Source organism: Callithrix jacchus, chromosome 2 (assembly GCF_049354715.1).
Source record: "Callithrix jacchus isolate 240 chromosome 2, calJac240_pri, whole genome shotgun sequence".
In the NCBI taxonomy this organism is placed as follows: Eukaryota; Metazoa; Chordata; class Mammalia; order Primates; family Cebidae; genus Callithrix; species Callithrix jacchus.
Genome location: NC_133503.1, coordinates 139,994,055 through 140,015,019, shown reverse-complemented (window position 1 = coordinate 140,015,019; position 20,965 = coordinate 139,994,055). Strand labels below are relative to the sequence as shown.

The 20,965-nt window shown below is 44.1% G+C and overlaps 1 protein-coding gene across 5 annotated transcripts in view; it reads left to right on the top strand.

The window, feature by feature from the left end:
- The first annotated feature begins 792 nt into the window (after positions 1 to 792).
- Positions 793 to 20,965, top strand: part of OCLN (occludin) — a 62,934-nt gene continuing 42,761 nt past the window's right edge. The window contains exons 1-5 of one of the 5 annotated variants that reach the window (XM_078365377.1): positions 1,126 to 1,252; positions 12,004 to 12,315; positions 13,361 to 13,478; positions 15,896 to 16,574; positions 20,043 to 20,204. In XM_078365377.1, coding sequence (XP_078221503.1) covers positions 13,429 to 13,478; positions 15,896 to 16,574; positions 20,043 to 20,204 — 891 coding nt within the window. In that variant the 5' untranslated portion in view covers positions 1,126 to 1,252; positions 12,004 to 12,315; positions 13,361 to 13,428. Of the gene's footprint in view, positions 860 to 928; positions 1,053 to 1,125; positions 1,253 to 12,003; positions 12,316 to 13,360; positions 13,479 to 15,895; positions 16,575 to 20,042; positions 20,205 to 20,965 lie in introns of those variants that run through there. The other 4 variants (XM_054252206.2, XM_008991966.5, XM_035291454.3 and 1 more) reach the window with 4 other exon arrangements.

The window sequence follows — 20,965 nt, the reverse complement described above, 5'->3', positions numbered from 1 at the left end:
TGTTAAGTGCAGAATATGAAATTTCCTGTGGAACCAGAATCCAGATCAAGAAATAGAACACAGCAACCAGAACTAAGGTGCTTTTTCGTTTTCTTTAAAAAAAAAAAAAAAAAAGTAAACCAAGTTTATTTTGCTTTTTAAGTAGTGTTCTTAAAGCACTACAGTTTGGTAATGTAGAAGGTGCTTTTTCTTAGGGCAAAAAGCCAGAATAGTTTAAATCTCCCCGTCCCCAAGAGCAGACTCTCGATCACACCATTTGTATTTGGGAGCAGGTGGGCAGGAGAGGACCCTGAGGTGGTGATGTGTAAACTGTATTACGCACTTTAGCCTGCTGGACGGCAACTGACTGACACTAATAGCTACAGTAGTTAACATTCATTTTAACCCCCCCTAAGTAATTGTCTTATTCTGAATCTAGAGATTCAGAAACAGCGCCAGTATTTACACACGATTTTTGAAATCTTCCCCGGAGTCTTTCGTTGGAGCAACATATATGGATGCCTTTTTCCAGCAACAGTTTAATCAAATTTTGGAAGCAGAAAAGCGTCCCAGGAGGACGTGCCTTTCCTAGCAAAGTGCTGAGTATCTGGGCCCTCTTTCCGGAGCTAACAAGTCCCCTCCGGCCCTTGTTCTGCTTCTCCTCGTCAGGCAGCTCGAGGTTCCAACAGAGGCAGGAGGAGCACCAAGAGCGCGCCCCGAGGTGGTCCAGGACCCCCACCCGTGCTGCCCGTGGGAGAGCGCGCCTCTCCTCCGCGCCCCGCCCCTCGGGCCGGAACGCCGCGCGGTTCCTTTAACAGCAAGCTGGCCGGGTGTGGGGAGCAGGGCCGCGTCCTCCCGCCCCCTCCCATCCGAGTTTCAGGTGAATGGGTCACTGAGGGAGGAGGCCGACACACCACACCTTCACTCCCGCGCCCACCTCTCCCTCCCCGCTTCCTCCGGCGGAGACGCCAGGAACCAGGAGCTAGGGCCAGAGCGCAGAGGAGCCCGTCCCGGACGTAGCAGGTGGGACTCGCAGGCGCGAGCCCGCGGGCCTCCCGCACCCCTTCACGTTGGTGCGCATGCCCGGGGGCAGGGCCGGGTGTGGGGAGGAGGGAGAGGATTGGGAGGAGGGGCGGGAGGAGGGCTGAGACGTCCCCAGCCCTGTCCCCGGCCGCGCGCTGGCGGTCGGCGCGGCGTCAGGTGTGGCCGCCAGGTGAGCGCGCTCCCTGGCTCCGGCGGCCCTCGGTGGGTCGGGCCCAGCTGCGGCGAGTGGGTGAGTGTTGAGCGCAGCGCAGGGGGCGCACGGGAGCCCGAGGGTCCCCGTAGGGGGACCGCGGCGCCTCTGTTAGGGGACGGGCGGGGGAGAACGCCCAGCGCTGGTTTCGGTGGCAGTTTCGATCCCGGGCTGGTACTTGTGGTAACCGGAGAGGCGCGGATCTGCGGAGAGAGCAGCGCCGGCCAACTTGGGAGGCCGCCTCCCCGGGCGAGGGGCGGCTTGAAGCCGTCGATCAAACTTTATTACTCGGAAACGCTTAAAGCTGGCAGTGCCCCGGCAGCGCGGGCAACTTTTCACTTTTCTGGGACGCGACATTCCTGCATCAGCTCAGGGGCTGCCGTTTTGCGGTGCGGCCCTCATGCAGAGGGGCTCCCAAGCCGGAGGCTACTGCGTGGGGGCTGTTCGCTGGCCCGGGCGACTTACATCCTAGGGGGGAATTTCATCCCTTCTGCCCCCACACCGCTCCACCCCTTTGGGAATTCCGGGGAGAGGGGTGCTGGATTCAATCTGTGAAATATTGTGGGAGTCACGGTGTGGGCCACACTGGCTACTTCGAATCCGCTTGTTGGGAGTTTTGTGAACCGGCGTCGATTTAAGCTGGGGGACGAGGAGTTAATTTCGAGTGAGGCTGGACTTCTAGGGAAGCTGTTCACGCTTCGGATTCTCATCCGTGACCAAAAGGCTGCAGTCAGGGGGGCGGAACTGCCTCCGGGCGGTGCCTGCCGGGCGAACGCAGGCGCGCGCTGCCCAGGTGCGCCGCGGGACGCACGGACGCCGGGACCCGCGCCCGGCTGGGCCACGGAGTTTGGGGACCTCCGGGGCAGGACCGGACCCGCGCGCCAGCCATGTTTCCTGCGTCGGAGGAAGCCTGCGGGAAGCAGGGGTCGACGGCCAAGATGGCCTCTGCGCCTAGGGGTTGGGAGCGGCGCCGAGCCCCTGGAGCTCCTCGTGAAGCCACCCGCCCAAGGAAAAACCGCTGCATCCTCAGGCGGGACCCGGGGCTCGCTGGCCACACTGCCCGCTTGGGAAATTACCCCGGGCGAGGAGGAGGCGGCTTTCCAAGCAGATTAGTGTGTGCTCCCGAGGCAACAGGTGTATTATTGGGATCCCTGGAAAAGAGAAACGCTTCCCATGAAGGCACTTAGGGTGATTCCTGCTGTGATAGAAAACCAGGCATTCCCAAGTGTAACAATAGTAACAATAGTTCTGTTGCACTGTACATGTGAGTTGGTTTTGTGTGTGTGTGTGTGTGACGAAGTCTCGCTCTGTCGCCCAGGCTGGAGTGCAGTGGTGCAATCTTGGCTCACTGCAACCGGCGCCTCCCCGGGTTCAAGAGGTTCTTCTGTCCAGACTACGGAGTAGCTGGAACTACAGACACCTGCTGCAACGCACGGCTAAGTTTTGTATTTTTAATAGAGACGGGTTTCTCCGTGTTGGTCAGGCTGGTCTCGAATTGTCTACCTCAGGTGATTCCCCGTTTTGGCCTCCCAAAGTGCTGGGATGACAGGTGCGAGCCACCACACCCGGCCTTTATGAATATTTCCTTAATGGTGCTTTAAAATAGACATCTTAAGGGGCGGTGGAAGGCACAGATATTTCCTCAAAGGAACTTTTCTTTTCCCCCTACGTTTTGCAATTTATTTAGTTATTAGAGCTCCTTTGTTGTGATGGAGAGGAGGATAGAGAGGTTGGTAAGACAGGTTCTCCACCTTTCGGCAGCTTCCAGGTCATTTCGGGAAGTAATGGGTAGTGCCTCCTGCAGGTGAGACACTGTGCTAAAAGCATTCTGTATTTTGTCATTTAATCATCCCAACACCTGTAAAAGACAGGTCTTAATGGAACTCCGTTTTAAAAGTGGACAAACGCTGTGGGGGAAACGTTGCAGGTGGGCCTGCTTGCAAACTGCTTCAGCTAATCAGGGAAGGAATATCAGAAGCAGCGGTCCTTCATATTCCACAGCCAGATTTGGGGGATTTTTCTATCATTGACTAATACGTATCGCCTGATATCAGATTTCCCACATTTTGCTTGATGTCAAGGTAAAATTCTTGTTTTCTTCTAAAGGTAATGTTGGAATTACTGCCTTTTCAAAATAATAGATTACTTTTAACCACATAAATGAACTGATGTAATATCTTTCACCTTCCCAGGAACCTCCCAGAGGGAAGTTTTCTTCAGTTGCATCTTGAAGCTTACTTGTTTGGAATGTTAATGGGCCTTTTTCATCAAATTATTTATAGAAATAAGAGAGTAAACAGACCAGGCAGATTTCTATTAGGCTTTTTGTTTTAACCTCTAGGCTTGTTGCTGTTCTGTAACCCAGTGATTCCAGTCTTGGCTGTGGTATGAATCACCCAGGGATCTTATTGAAACACAGATTCTGACTGGGAGGTCAGGAGTGGGGCCTGGGATTCCGCCTTTCTAAGAGGCTTGCAGGTGATTTTCAGAATGCTCTGCCTTCTTTTTCTCCGTTCTCTTAGATTCTAAGCACTTAATTACATTTGACAAACTGAAGTTGGAAAAAATACATCTATTGGGTGTTATGTGAAGAACTTCAAGGCATTCACTGCTGGATTGAAATCCCAACTCTAATCATTGACTGTTGGTTTTATTGAGTACTCATTGACAATCACTTTGTGCCAGGGCTAGTTCCAGGGACCAGGGATGTAAGTGATGGTCAAATAGACATTTGATGCCTGGGATGCCGGCATTCCAGATGGGGTGGAGATAACCCCAAAAAAATAATTTTAGGTATGAGGGCAGAGAGGAGTTTGCTCTGAAAAAACAAGTTTTGTGTGATGGATTGAGAGGGCATCTCCCAGAAGGTGACACCTGAGCTGAGACCTGAACAACACGTGTCTGCTGTAGAAAAGATCTGGGCTTTCTAGACAGGAAACTGCAAGATCAGTGTCCTTTTTGAATTGACACCTTTATTGTAGACAACAATTCTCAAAATATGTGGTGTGTTTAAAAATCACCGGGAAGATTTATTAAAAATACAATTTCTGACACAGAATCTATTACAAAAATCTGCCTAACTTCAAATTTTTAGACAATTTGCTAATGATGTGCCTATAAATCATTTAGTATAAAGCACAACTTTTTAAAGGCAAATTGACAGTTACTACATGTGATCTAGAAGGAACAGACTTCTCTTAAATATAATAAAGGTTATTCACTTATTGACAGTTTTCTTAAAGAATAATTTGTAGGCAAAGCATTTTCTTTTTTTTAATAGGGATGAAGTCTCACTATGTTGCCCAGCCTGATCTTGAAGTTCTGGGCTCAAGCAGTCCCTCTGCTTTTGCCTCCCAAAATGCTGGGATTACAATGTGAGCCACCTCGCCCAGCCTCAGATTGGTTTTTTTCATCTTAGCTTTCCATTAAAAGACAGCTTTTGGTCAGTAAACATTGTCAAGGGGGAGAACACTTTTTTTTTTTTTTTTGGAGACGGAGTTTCGCTGTTGTTACCCAGGCTGGAGTGCAATGGTACGATCTCGGCTCACTGCAACCTCCGCGTTCTGGGTTCAAGCAATTCTGCCTCAGCCTCCCGAGTAGCTTGGACTACAGGCGTGCACCACCATGCCCAGCTAATTTTTGTATTTTTAGGAGAGACAGGGTTTCACCTTGTTGACCAGAATGGTCCCGATCTCTTGACCTTGTGATCCACCCGCCTTGGCCTCCCAAAGTGCTGGAATTATAGATGTGAGCCCCCACACCTGGCTGAGAACCCTTTTTATATTTTATCATTAGTACAAGATGCTGGTTTTCATATTAACATATTCAACAAGGATCTGCTGCTTCCCTTTTGCCCCGACTCTAATTTAGCTGTCTGACTTCTGTCTTTGTCACTCTCTTGACTTAAGTTTATGTAGGTGATAAGTGGCCTCTTCATTCCTCATTTTATTTTTTCCTTCACTCAACACATGTGCAGATTGTTAATGTTGCTGTGTGGGCCTTGGTCCTTTTTCACCTTTGGCTGCTGGCTTTAAAGCACAGTCACAGATTTAGCTTTGAAAGAGACCATAGAAGTCCTCCAGTCTGGTCTCCAAAAAAATATCAGATAACTTAAGGTTTTCATAAATTGCATGAGCTCAAATTGTTGCTAGTTATTTTTGGATTGGGTGTGGGGTCAGGGTGAGGGAGAGGCTTCCTAACATTGAGATGAAATCAGCCTGCGGTTTTTGGACTTTTTTTTTTTATTTTTTTTTATTTTAATAATTTCTAGGATAATTAAGACAGCTTTTCAGATAATTCAGGGATGCCAAAGTGATCCTTCTAACGTTCAGTTCTCCAGGCCAAACACTTCCTGTTTTTGCAGTCATTTGTCTTAACACAAGATTTTTTTTAGAATTTTTTTTGGAGACAGAGTCTTGCTCTCTCACCAGGTTAGAGTGCAATGGTGTGATTTCAGCTCACTGCAACCTCTGCCTCCTGGGTTCAAGTGATTCTCCTGTCTCAGCCTCCCAAGTAGCTAGGATTACAAGCGTGCGCCACCCTACCCAGCAAATTTTTATAGTGTTAGTAGAGGCGGGGTTTCGCCATGTTGGCTAGGATGGTCTCCATCTCCTGACCTCATGATCCGCCCATCTTGACTTCCAAAAGTGCTGGGATTACAGGTGTGACCCACTGTGCCCAGCCAGGTTTTCTAGATCTTTAACGATCTTAGTCACCCTCCTGGAGAGGCACATAGTTTAGAACGTGATGTATAAATTTCAGGTTTTTTTTTTTTGGAGACAGAGTCTTGCTCTATTGCCAGGCTGGAGTGCAGTGGCGTGATCCTGGCTCACTGCAACTTGTTTTCCGGTTTCAAGCAATTCTCCTGCCTCAGTCTTCCGAGTAGCTGGGACTACAGGCAGGCACCACCACACCCAGCTAAATTTGTTTTGTACTTTTAGTAGAAATGGGGTTTCATGTTGGCCAGGACGGTCTTGATTTTTTGACCTCATGATCTGCCCACCTCGACCTCCCAAAGTGCTGGGATTACAGGTGTGAGCCACTGCACCCAGCCATGTTTTATTATTTTTGATAGCTATATTATTCCTAGATATGAGCACTATTTCAGTGAATAAAATTTGGGATAGCTTGTTAGCTCTTGTTGAAATTCTTACCAAAGGGCTGGGCACGGTGGCTCACGCCTATAATCCCAGCACTTTGGGAGGCCAAGGCGGGCAGATCATGAGGTCAAGAGATTGAGACCATCCTGGACAACACGGTGAAACCCCATCTCTACTAAAAATCCAAAAAATTTAGCACAGGCACATGCCTGTGGTCCCAGCTACTTGGGAGGCTGAGGTGGAAGAATTGCTTGAACCCAGGAGGTGGAGGTTGCAGTGAGCCGAGATTGCACCACTGCACTCCAGCCTGGTGACAGAGCAAGACTCTGTCTCAAAAAAAAAAGAAAGGAAATTCTTACCAAAGGAATGGACCTTTTAAAATCAGTGATTATTCACTTGAACCTGGGAGGCAGAGGTTGCAGTGAGCTGAGATCGTATCACTACACTCCAGCCTGGGCAACAGAGCGAGACTCCATCTCAAAAAAAGAAAAGAAAGAAAGAAAAAAGAATGATTATTAAGTTTTAAGTTTATGGAATTGACTTTAAAAATTCAGCTTACAACCGAGTAGTGGCTCATGCCTGTAATTCCAGCACTTTGGGAGACTGGGGCAGGTGGATCACCTGAGGTCAAGAGTTTGAGACCAGCCTGGCCAACATGGTGAAACCCCATTTCTACTAAAAATGCAAAAATTAACTGAGCATGGTGGCACATGCCTGTAATCCTAGCTACTCTGGAGGCTGAGGTGGGAGAATTGCTTGAACCTGGGAGGTGAAGGTTGCAGTGAGCCAAGATCACACCAGTTCATTCCAGGCTGGATGACAGAGTACGAATCCATCTCAAAAAAAATAAAATTCAGTTTACATTTTAAAAATGACTCATTTATGCTGCCAATACAGTCACCCTTCAGTATCTGTGAGGGGTTGATTCCAGGACCCCCAAGATATGATACTAAAATGTGAAGATGCTGAAGTCCCTCTTATAAAATAGCTTTGTGTTTGCATATGGCCTAAATGCTCTTGTATCCCTTTTTTTTTTTTGAGACCGAATCACTTCATCACAGAGGCTAGAGTGCAGTGATGCACCCTTGGTCCACTGCAAACTCTGCCTGATGTATTCAAGCAATTCTTCCGCCTCAGCTTCCCTAGTAGCTGGAATTACAGGCAACTGCCACCATGCCCAGCTAATTTTTTTATTTTTAGGAGAGGCAGGGTTTCACCATGTTGTCCAGGCTGGTTTCAAACTCCTGACCTCAAGTGATTTGCCTGCCTTGGCCTCCCAAAGTGCTGGGATTACAAGTATGAGCCACCACACCCAGCCCCTCTTGTATACTTTAATCTCTAGGATAGTTATAATATTGAATACAACGTAAATGCTCTATAGAGTTGCGATACTGCATTTTTAAAACCTGTATTTTTTATTTATTATTTTTTCAGACAGTGTATTCCTCTGTTACTGAGGCTGGAGTACACTGGTGTGATCATGGCTCACTCTAGCCTTAACATCCTCTGCTCAGGAGATCCTCCCACCTCAGTTTCTTGAGTAGCTGGGACTAATAGGCATGTACCACCATGCCTGGCTAATTTTAAGAAAAATTTATGTAGAGATGGTTTTTCTTGCTATGTTGCTGTGGTCAGTCTTGAACTCCTGGGTTCAATTGATCTTCCTGCTTCAGCTTCCTAGCGTGTTGGGATTACAGGTGTGAACCACTGTACCTGCCCTGTTATTTAAAATTTTTTTCCCCTGAATATTTTCTGTTTGAGGCTGGTTGAATCTGGATTTAGAACCCTTGGATGTAGAGGGTTAGCTGTATTTGAAAATGGATACAATATACCTAAGTGTCTAAGCACTGAAAATTTTCACTTTCAGGATAGCCACCTTATGATGCATACAGTTGCTCATTTTCTTTAAGACTTTCTTAGCCCAGCCCAGAGGTCAGGATTAGTTCCACATTTGACAGAGGAGTGCCCTGAGGCTTAGAGGAGATAAGGAATTTGTCTTAGATTGTGAGCCAGTAAATGGGGGCTGTTATAACCACTAAGTTGTTTTAAACTCGTCCTTCTGACTTCACAGAGATCTTTTAGTGTTGATGGCCTACCCAATGGGTTAGTTATATCATTCAGTGTGTTTGGTCAGCTGCAAATCTGGATAAGCCTGTCTCCTCCACTTTGTCTATGATTACCAGTGGAGACTTCCCACCAGGTGGACGTAAGTGGTTCATTCTTTGTGCTAATTGGGTGCCATAATTCAGCCCCTTGGGAATCTGCCCACCCACACAAGGATGCGCTCAAGATTTTTGGGATTCTTTCTTTCTGCGATCCCTTCGTCCACCAGTCTGGTAACCTTCTCAGAAAAGGAAATGAAGTTGGAAGTTGGTGTGGTGTGACTTGTTCTTATTTTTGTTCTTAACAAGCTTTCTTTCTTTTTTTAATGGAGTTTTACTCTTTTTGCGCAGGCTGGAGTGTAATGGCATGATCTTGGCTCACTACTACCTGTGCTTCCGGGTTCAAGTGATTCTGCTCCCTCAGCCTCCCAGGTAGCTGGGATTACAGGCCTGCACCACCACGCTCAGCTAATTTTTGTATTTTTAGTAGAGATGGGTTTCACCATGATGGTCAGCTGGTCTCGAACTCCAGACCTCAGGTGATCCACTCATCTCGGCCTCCTAAAGTGCTGGGATTACAGGCATGAGTCACATGATTTGCTTCACAATTTAAAATCTGTGCTTTTTGGGAGAAATAACGGCTCTGACTGAATCCAGGAAATAGCAGTTTGAAAAGAGATCTTGTTTGAATTTTTGACAACTTAAGACTGAGCCTGGATTAATTTAGAGTTTTCAAAAACTACCACTGTACCTAGAACTTGGGGATATTTGACATTCAGATTCAGAAGTAGGATCCCACATTTAATAATGCTTAACTTCAGATTTTCCTTTTTTTTTTTGAGACGGAGTTTCACTCTTGTTGCCCCAGGCTGCACTGCAACGGCAGGATCTTAGCTCACTGCAGCCTATGCCTCCTTGGGTTCAAGCGATTCTCTTGCTCAGCCTCCTGAGTAGCTGGGATTACAGGTGTGTGCCACCATGCCTGGCTAATTTTGTATTTTTAGTAGAGACGGGGTTTCTCCATGTTGTGCAGGCTGGTCACGAACTCCCGCCCTCAGGTGATCCACTTGCCTCGGCTTCCCAAAGTACTGGGATTACAGGCGTGATTTTTTTTTTCTCAGATGGGGGTCTCACTCCATTGCCCAGGTTGGAGCAGTGGCATCATCTCTGCTCACTGCAGCCTCCACCTCTCAGGTTCAAGCGATTCTTGTGCCTTAACTTCCCAAGTAGCTGGGATTACAGGCATGCGCCACCCTACCCCAGCTAATTTTTGTTGTTTTTTTTTTTTTTTGAGACGGAGTTTCGCTCTTGTTACCCAGGCTGGAGTACAATGGCGCGATCTTGGCTTACCGCACCCTCCACCTCCTGGGTTCAGGCAATTCTCCTGCCTCAGTCTCCTGAGTAGCTGGGATTACAGGCATGTGCCACCATGCCCAGCTAATTTTTTGTATTTTTAATAGAGATGGGGTTTCACCATGTTGACCAGGATGGTCTCGATCTCTTGACCTCTTGATTCACCCGCCTCGGCCTCCCAAAGTGCTGGGATTACAGGCGTGAATCACCGTGCCTGACAATTTTTGTAATTTTTAGTAGAGACTGGATTTTGCCATGATGACCAGGCTGGTCTCAAATTCCTGGCCTTAAGTGATCCACCTGCCTCTGCCTCCCAAAGTGCTGGGATTATAGGCATGAGCCACCTCACTTGGCCTAAATTCAGTTTTCCTTAATGTTCTTTTTCTGAACATCAATTAGGAAGACAATCTGGAATTTTACCTTTTCATAGTTCCATAAGATTTTGGCCAAAATTGCTCATTTGTATGTGTGTTTCACCATTATTAGACTATAGAGAAATTGGCCTGGTGTGTTGGCTCATGCCTGTAATCCCAGTACTTTGGGAGGCCAAGGTGGGTGAAGAGCTTGAGCTCAGGGGGTTGAGACCAGCCTGGGTAATAAGGTGAAACCTTATCTCTACTAAAAATACAAAAATTAGGCCAGGCGCGGTGGCTCACGCATGTAATCCTAGCACTTTGGGAGGCCAAGGCGGGTGGATCACAAGGTCAAGAGATCGAGACCATCCTGGTCAACATGGTGAAACCCCGTCTCACTAAAAATACAAAAAATTAGCTGGGCATGGTGGCATGTGCCTGTAATCCCAGCTTCTCGGGAGGCTGAGGCAGGAGAATTGCCTGAACCCAGGAGGCAGAGATTGCTGTGAGCCGAGCGCGTCATTGCACTCCAGCCTGGGTAACCAGCGAAACTCCGTCTCAAAAAAAAAAAAAAATTAGCCAGGCATGGTGGCATGTGCCTGTAGTTTAGCTACTTGGGAGGCCGAGGTGGGAGGTTTGCTTGACCCTGGAAGGTGGAGTTTGCAGTGAGCTGAGATGATGGCACTGCATTTTATCCTGGGCAACAGAGTAAGACTTTGTCTCAAAAAAAAAAAAAAAAGAGAAATGGACTTGATTGCTGGTTACAGTATGATTTGTGCACTTTTCTCTATTGTGTACGTTAATAAAGTGGTTTTTAAAAAAACATAGAGAAGTCATCTTTCCTCATGTCTTTGGAAAATCATGCTAGTTGTGTTGGTGTTATTAACATTCTGTATATTTCCATCTTTGAGAATTTATCTAACATTTTGGGTAGGGTTTAATTCTGAAAGATTTGAAATACACTGTCCTAAAGTCTATAGAAGAGAGTTGTCAGGGCTGGTGCAGCGGCTGATGCCTGTATTCCCAGCACTTTGGGAGGCTGAGGCCAGCAGATCACCTGAGCATAGGAGTTGGACACCAGTTTGGGCAACACAGTGAAACCTCACTTCTACTAAAAACACAAAACATTAGCCAGGCGTGGCAGTTTGCATCTGTAGTCCCAGCCACTCGGTAGGCTGAGGCAGGAGAATCGCTTGAACCTGGGAGGTGGAGGTTGCAGTGAGCCACGATCATGCCACTGCACTTCATCCTGGGTGACAGTGCAAGACTCCAGGTCAAAAAAAGCAACAAACAAAAAGAGAGTTGCCATTAATTTTAAAAAAAGTTTTAAGAGTTTGAATTGATGTGCTGTTCTTAATATAGTAATGTATGATTGTGTAGACCTTATTAGAAAAGGAAAAAAATATCAGATACTTTAATATACTCAGTATAAGTGTTGGTCAAGTGTCATTCAGGGAGCATACCTTTTAAAGTTACTCTGACACTTTTCTGTTACCTTTAACTTGAAAGCACAGGAGGTTTTGCAGGCAGAAATAACCATGATCCAATCTGGTTCCTGTAAACATTCAACAAATATTTGCAGGTCTACTATGTGCCAGGCATCGTTTTAATTAGTGAACAAAACAGGCAAAAATTCCTGCTCACATGGAATTTACCTGCTAGTAGATTTCAAAGTTCTCTGTTCTACTAATCACTGGTATCACCTGGAAAGAATTTATTGCTGGTTCAACATAGCTAAGGAGTGGCATGAAGTTCTGTAGCTGATGTGGGAAGTACCTTGCTAGTGTCTCCAGCACTGGGTTTTCTAGAATAATCCTCAAGCTTTATAGGTTTGGGGATTGTATGTTTACCACATCTTGCTGAGACTTGTCTTTTTCCTGGAGCGCTCTCAGTGCCCATGGATCCAACCACGGACCTAGACAGATGATCTCCAGCTTCACTTCCTCATGGATGCTAACACCAGGTGTGAACTCCCCACAATAGCTGGTGTTTTCCAAGTGGAACTCATTGTTTCGAACTAGCACAGTGGAAAGCACATGAGATCATCTGGGTTCAAGTTACATCTGAGTGACTCACTGGCAACCATATAACCTTGTGCATATTTCTGGCCCTCTCTGCATCTGTAAAGTGACTAATCAACCATGGAGGGTTGTTTTGAGGATGAAAGGATTTCATGTAAAACACCCAGCGCATCGGTAGGTGTCTGATGAATGTCAGTTTCTTTCCCATCTTCTGTCTGCTAAGGTAGTCCCTTCATTGTCTCCTCACGGGTAGGTTTGCTGCTGCTGACTCCAGGTGCTCCTTTTTACTGTTCACTCTGTCCTTCAAATCTGGTTCAAATCAAACTTACACCTCCCTTGCTGAGAATATCATGAACTGGCTCCCTGTTTCCTACCTGAATGAAGTGAGACACTCCCACTGGACTTTCAAAGCCCTCCCTTTTCTTACTCATCCTCTGTCCACTATATTCTTACTATAACCTTATTTTAAAAGATGACACCATTTCAACATGTTCCCACCTGGTCTCACTGTTCCATAAGCTAGCCATCTGTATATCAGTAACACTCCAGCCTGGAAGAGCCAGGACCCCAGCGCTGGCTCTCATAGTTCACTCCCACAGGCTCTCCTGGTCTAGTGTAGGCACTTGATAAATAAATGCTTGTTGAATGAAATTGCTTCTCAGATGTTTAGGAACTTGTGCTGAAAAATTTTAGGACAAAATTTTAGAAAAGGGCCAATTAATAATGCTTATTGTTTTTTCTCCCCTTGTATAAAAATTACGCTCAGTTTTGAAGACTTGGAAAAGATAAGGGAAAAATATCCACAATTCTACCATTCATAGATGCATTTTATTACCACTTTTAATGATAAAGGCATTTAACCAAATAATTTATTAGTTTGCATTGAGGAGGTAGTATGTGCTAGTGCTGTATATGCACTTTCATATGCATTTTCATTTTATGTGAACTTCCAAAGTAATATGAAATTGTATCTATTTTAAATTTTTGTACAAAAATATACAAGAATTAGCCAGGCATGGTGATGCATGTCTGTAGTCCTAGGTACTTGGGAGGCTGAGGTAGGAGGAGTGCTTGAGCCTGTGAGATCAAGGCTGCAGTGAGCTGTGATTGGACCACTGCACTCCAGCCTGGGCGACAGGTGAGACCCAGTCACAAGGGGGGAAAAAAAAAGAAACTGTGAGCTTAGTAGTAATGCCATACCCCTACTTTTGTTGCTTAGATTGGTTTATCTTGAGAGCTAAAAGGGCTTTACTCAGCCTGAAGATCAGCTGACCATTGACATCAACCATGTCATCGAGGCCTCTTGAAAGTCCACCTCCTTACAGACCTGATGAATTGTAAGTAAATAATTATTTATTCTCTTTTAAAGAGCCTATCACATGTAAACAAATATGGTTGAAATTTTCTTTTTCTTTTTCTTTTTTTTTTTTTTTGAGTCGGAGTTTTGCTCTTGTTGCCCAGGCTGGAGTGCAATGGTGTGATCTTGGCTCACCACAACCTCTGCCTCCTGGGTTCAGGCAATTCTCCTGCCTCAGCCTCATGAGTAGTTGGGATTACAGGCATGTGCCACTGTGCCCAGCTAATTTTTTGTATTTTTAGTAGAGATGGGGTTTCACCATTTGACCAGGATGGTCTCGATCTCTTGACCTCGTGATCCACCCGTCTCGGCCTCCCAAAGTGCTGGGATTATAGGCGTGAGCCACCGTGCCCAGCCTGAAATTTTCATTTTTAAGTGTTTGCTTTTAAAAATGATACGTGTACTTGTAAATTTAAATTGTATTGAAAGGTCTGCACTGAAAAGTGAATTTCTCTCTTACTCTTAGCTTTCAGAATGATAGTTTTTCTCTACTGGGAGGACTGCTGTCACCTATTGCCAACGTTTGTTTCAAGAGATTGCCAAGATTTATATTTCTATGCAAACGATAATGAAACTTTCATTTAAATGCCTTGTTCAGATGGCTGTTGGCAACATATTGTCAGTTTTTAAAAGTAACAGCTTTAGGCCCAGCTTGGTGGCTCATGCCTATAATCCTAGCACTTTGGGAGGCTGAGGCAGGCGGATCACAAGGTCAAGAGATTGAGACCATCCTGGCCAACATGGTGAAACCCTGTCTCTACTAGAAATACAAAAACTAGCTGGGCATGGTGGCACACGCCTGTAAGCCCAGCTACTCGGGAGACTGAGGCAACAGAATCGCTTGAAACCAGGAGGTGGAGGTTGCAGTGAGCTGAGATCGCGTCTCTGCACTCCAGCCTGGAGACAGAGTGAGATCCACCTCAAAAAAAAAAAAAAAGACCCACAGCTTTACTGAGATATAATTAACATACTTTACAACTTACCCATTTAGAATGGGTAGTTTAGTGGTTTTTAGTATATTCAGAGTTGTACAACCATCACCACAATTAATTTTAGAACATTTTATTACCCATTGGCAGTCACCTCCCAGTTCCATCAGCCCTAAGCAACCATCAGTCTACTTTCTGTCTCTATAGATTTGTCTATTCTGCATATTTTGTATAAATGGAAGAATCATGTAATATGTGGCCTTTTGTGTCTGGCTTCTTTCACTTAGCATACTTTGGGGTCCTTGGTCATGTGAAGATTTATCAGTGAATTTTTGAATTCCAAATTTGCTATCAAACATTGATAGGGATTTCCTCCTCTAAGTAGTTTGCAGCTTTAACCCTGATAAGTGTAGTGGAGTGTAATATAGGTGAAAACAAACTCAGTTTCTCCTGCTATACTGTCACAACACAATGTAGAATACGTCTGTGACCTCTCATCACCAGAATGTGTGGGGATTTTTCTCCACTACCAACCAAGTAATCAGTTCTACAGTGGACACTAGCTGTGTGTCCTCTAATTCAGCTGAGTTCTGATGCTGCCCGGAAATAGCATCAGATCACAGGTTCAGGGCTTATTCCCTCAAGACCACCCCCACTTCATATAGCAGCCACAAGCTCAGGTTGTGGCCTGCGTTTCTGACCCACCTGCAGTAAATCAGGATTCCCACAATTCTCTCCTTGGGTTCAATTAATTTGCTAGAGTGGCTCATAGAACTTAGGGAAACACTACTTATCTGGTTTATTATAAAGGGTATTACAAAAGCCAGGTGTGGTGTACACCTGTAATACCGGCTACTCAGGAGGCGGAGACAGGAGGATTGCTTGAGCCTAGGAGTTCGAGGCCAGCCTGGGTAATATAGGGAGACCTTGTCTTTTTAGAATGAATGAATGAACTAATGGATGATATTACAGTGGATGCCAGCAAACACCACATGAAGAGATGGACAGGGTGAGGTATGTGGGAAGGGGCCTTTCCAGGCTGTGCCACCCTCCAGGAACCTACACATATTCAGCTGTCCAGAAGCTCTGTGAACTCAGTCCTTTTGGGTTTTTATGGAAGCTTTATTACATAGGCATGATTGACTCTAAATCATTGGTGGTGGTGATCAGTTTAAGCTTCAGCCTCCCTTTCCTGTCTAGAGGGGTTGAGACTGAAAGTTCCAACCATCTAATCCTAGCTCCTATCCTGAAGCTTCCTAGGGCTGCCAGAACCTATAGTCTCATTATCACACGAGGGACACTAATCACTTTGGAGGCTCCAATAATCTTATGTTTTAACAAGCCCTCCAGGGCACTGATAAGCTTTAGTTTCATTTACCCAGTAGTTTAAATTATTTCAAATAATTTATGTTCTTTCTGCTTACTACCAAAAAATGCTAACTTGAAATTATTTTCATATTCATTTCAGCAAACCGAATCATTATGCACCAAGCAATGACATATATGGTGGAGAGATGCATGTTCGACCAATGCTGTCTCAGCCGGCATACTCATTTTACCCAGAAGATGAAATTCTTCACTTCTACAAATGGACCTCTCCTCCAGGAGTGATTCGGATTCTGTCTATGCTCATTATTGTGATGTGCATTGCCATCTTTGCCTGTGTGGCCTCCACGCTTGCCTGGGACAGAGGCTATGGAACTTCCCTTTTAGGAGGTGGTATAGGCTACCCTTATGGAGGAAGTGGCTTTGGTAGCTACGGAAGTGGCTATGGCTATGGCTATGGTTATGGCTATGGCTACGGAGGCTATACAGACCCAAGAGCAGCAAAGGGCTTCCTGTTGGCCATGGCCGCCTTCTGTTTCATTGCTGCGTTGGTGATCTTTGTTACCAGTGTTATAAGATCTGAAATGTCCAGAACAAGAAGATATTACTTAAGTGTGATAATAGTGAGTGCTATCCTGGGCATCATGGTGTTTATTGCCACAATTGTCTACATAATGGGAGTCAATCCAACTGCTCAGTCTTCTGGATCTCTTTATGGTTCACAAATATATGCCCTCTGCAACCAATTTTATACACCTGCAGTTACTGGACTCTACGTGGATCAGTATTTGTATCACTACTGTGTTGTGGATCCCCAAGAGGTATGAGTGGTGTTTTGGGTTTTTTCCCCCCTCTCCTTAGCAGAGGCTTTCAACTTGGAATATGTAATAGAATCACTTTTGAAACTTTTAAAAAATATTGATGACAAAGCTCCACTTCTAATTAAATCTCAAGGAAGGGCTGAGTGTCATTAAGATGTAATTAACATACAAGATAATTTGGTTAAAGAACAGTTCAGTGGTTTTAAATATATTCACAGAATTGTGCAACCGTCACCACAATCAATTTTAGAACATTTCCATGATCCTAAAAAGAAACTTGTACCCATTAGCATCACTCCCCATTTCTCTAAGTGTTCTTAGCCCTAGGCAAGATGTGCCTATTCTCTTAAGTATTTCATATAAATGGAATCATACAATGTGGTCTTTGTGATGGGCTTCTTTTACTTGCATGTTTTTAAGGTTTATCCATGTTACAGCATGTACCATTCCTTTATTCTTTTTTATTGCTAATAATCCAGTACCACATTTTATTTATCAGTTGATAGACATCTGGGCTGTGTCTACATTGGCAAAATTCTGCTACAGACATTCTTGTATATATTTTTGGGTGAACCTATGTTTTGATGATTTCTTGAGTTGGGTTATACCTAGGGATGGAATTGCTGGGTTATATGGTGACTCTAATCTTTTCAGGAGCTACCAGAGTTTTCCCAAGAGTTTGCATCATTTTACATTCACACCAAAAATATATGAAAGTTCATTTCTCCACATCCTCACCAACACTTGTTATTATCTGTTTGATTCTAGCCATGGTAACGGGTGTGAAGTTAAGTGGTACTTCATTGTGATGTTGATTCGTATTTTTTTTTTAGCTAATGATATTGAGCATCTTTTCATGTACTGATTGGCTGTTTCTCTATTATCTTTGGGGAAATGGCTCTTTAGACTCTGCCTATTTTTTAATTGGGCTATTTTTGTTGTTGTTTTTGTTTTATTTTTGAGACAGAGTCTTACTCTGTCACCCAGGCTGGGTTGCAGTGGTGCAGTCATGGCTCATTGCAGCCTTGACCTCCTGGGCTTAAGTGACTCTCCTACCTCAGTCGCCCAAGTAGCTGGGACCACAGGGTCATGCCACCACACCCGGGTATTTTATTTTTTATTTTTTTGTAGAGACAGGGTCTTGCTTTGTTGCCCGGGCTGGGCTGGAAACTCCTGGGCTCAAGTGATCCTGCGTTGACCTTCTAAGCAGCTGGGATTATAGGCATCTTTTCACTTTCTTGATCGTGTCCTTTGCATAAAAGTTCTTAGTTTTGGGCCAGCAACAGTATCTCCATAATCCTAGCATGTTGGGATGGGAAGGTGGAAGGATCACCTGAGGTCAGGAGTTTGAGACCAGTCTGGGCAACATGATGAAACCCCATCTCTACTAAAAATACAAAAATAAGCTGGACATGGTGGCACGGACCTGTAATCCCAGCTACTCAAGAGGCTGAAGGCAGAAGAATTGCTTGAACTTAGAAGGTGGAGGTTGCAGTGAGCCAAGATCATGCCACTGCACTTCAGCCTAGGCAACAAGAGCGAAACTCCATCTCAAAAATAAATAAATAAATAAAAAGTTTTTAGTTTTGATGATGTTCAATGTATTTAATTTTTCTTTTGATTGTCTTTTTTGGTGTCATATCTAATGCTTTGCCTAATTCAGGGTCACAAGGATTTACTCCTATGTTTTCTGTTTTTTAATTTCTCAATAGTTTCATAATTTTAGCTCTTACAGTTAGGTCTGTGATCCACTTTGTGTTAATTTTGGGCATGGTGGAAGCAAGGGGTCTGAAAGCTTTTGCATGTTTATATGCAGTTGTTTTAGTGTTACTTGTTGAAAGGACTATTCCTCCACTAAGTTTTCTTCATACCTTTGTCAAATGTGAATTGGTCACAAATGTGGACATTTATTTCTGGACTCTCAATGCAGTTCTATTAATCATATATCCTTATTCCAGTACCATACTGTCTTGATTACTGTAGCTTTATAGTAAGTTTTAGAATAGCAAAGTGGGAGTTCTCCAACTTCGCTCTTCAAAACTGTTTTGGCTAGATTCTGGATTCCTTGCTTTTCCATATGGATTTTAAGATCAGCATGTCAATTTTGGAAAAAAATGCCAGCTAGGATTTTGAACGGTTATATTGAATCTGTAGACCAGTTTGGAATGTATTGTCATCTTTACAGTTAGAAGTCTTCTCATTCATGAAAGTATCTTTCAATTTATGTAGGTCTTGTTAAACTTCTTTTAATAGAGTTTTATAGTTTTCAGAGTGTAAGTATGTTTAAAAGCTATACAAGTGATTCAAATGTGCAGGTTGGGGTTGAGAACCCTACCTTAGTAACCATGAGTCATCCTGATTATATTATCTGAAACATCTGAGTTACTAATCCTTTTTCCCTTGCTTTTCCTTTTTTCTTCTTCCACTGATTCAGGAATTCCCATTCCTGAACGAGTCACTCCTTTGGAGTTAGACCTCTAGTATCTGTCTACCATTATTCTGAAGACTGAAGGTTTTACCTGCAGATGTAGTTTTCACAATGCTTGTTATTGCCATTTAGACATGTCCATGGTAGATGGGGACTGAGGGTTGGTGTTCTTGTCCTACGACACCCCCCTCCCTCTTGGTTCTCTTACTACTTGAAATCTGTAGTCTTTGAAAAACGATGTCACTGTCAGACAGCTGGAAGGAGAGCCTCTTGTTCCCATTAGCAGACATCCAGGGTAGAGGCCTGGTACTTCCCTCAACTTCATGTGCCTCCCAGGCCAGTATATCATTTAATATTCTATCACCGCTGGGAGAACTGTCAAGAGTAAGAAGTTTGTCAGAGGGCCCTTTCTAGTAAGTATGCAGGACTCCTAAAACAGAGAAACCTGCCAGATCAAATGAATCAGTCAATTTGCTATTTATAGATGGATTAGATCCATGGCTTCATTTTTGGTAAGATAGGTATCTGTGGACTAAAATTTACATTCAATGTAAAAAGGCTTGCCAAGCATGTGTTTTGAACAAGATTACAAGCATGATTTTAAAGATGTTGATACTTTTGAGAATAGCATTTTTTAGGCCCTTTAGGAATATGCCAATGATTGAGTTACTTTACTGGCTGTTCACATCTGTTTATAAAACTGTGGCCTGTAGGTACACAAGCTTTGGAAATAGTTTTCTACAGCTCTAAAGTGGGGGTGATTGATAGTTTCTAACATTAGGCATTTTCTGAGGACTGAATCAAGGTGTGTGTGTGTGTGTGTGTGTGTGTGTGTGTGTACACACATTTGCTGGCCTTAGCCCAGTTACTGTGGTTTAGGTTTTATGATATGTCTAAAATGTAACTATTTGCTTCAGTTTTCTATCAGTTAAACCACATGGATTTAGTGGGGCCTTAGGTAGTTTTAATAATATGTAGAGGGTGGATTGTGATGAAGCAATTAAAATCTGATTATGCCAATATTTTTCACCCCTTTTTAGGCCATTGCCATTGTACTGGGGTTCATGATTATTGTGGCTTTCGCTTTAATAATTTTCTTTGCTGTGAAAACTCGAAGAAAGATGAACAGGTATGACAAGTCCAATATTTTGTGGGACAAGGAACCCGTTTATGATGAGCAGCCCCCCAATGTCGAGGAGTGGGTAAGTGTTAAAAAATAACTTTATATCTTTTCTTCAAGCCCAAAATCTGTGTCTGAATTTTTAGTGCTTTGTTAAACTTTATTATTAGAATTATTGTTAGTATATGTTGCAAAAGTTGTTGCTTTGGTTTTTACTCAGAATTTTAAGAGGTGGGATACATGGAAATTGCTTCATTAAAAGGTGAAAGTCAGATTTCCATTTTCAGGGAATGGATCTAGGTTTTGAAAAGAAATGTCTTCAAAAAAAAAAATCATGCGGAAAGAACTTGACCTTTGCAAAACAAAAACTGCTCCTTCCCTCTACTGCCTTTTATTTTTCTGCTTATCATTTTGGAGATAAACAGAAACCACTGCCCAGGGTGTTCTCTTGGGTCAAGATTGGTGTTTTTGGAATAGCAGGTGGCAGGCCTTTTAAAGTTTTGATATAGATAACAGCATGACAAACCACAGTGACTAATTCTGAGTTAACATTATGAAATACTTCAGTGAGGCAAAGACATATTAGAAAAATTTCCTTTTAAAAATATATACTGTTAATCTTACCAGGCTTCCTATATGATGTGATGTGCTGAAAGCCCAGAAAGTTGCTCTCCTGGGAGGCATTTTTAAAGAGAGGATCACACATGGGGTCTGTTGCGGGGGACTAGGGAAGGGACAGTGTTGGGTAGGGAGGTAGGGGAGGGATGACATGGGGAGGAATGCCAGATACAGGTGACGGAGATGGAGGCAGCAAACCACATTGCCTTGTATGTACCTGTGCAA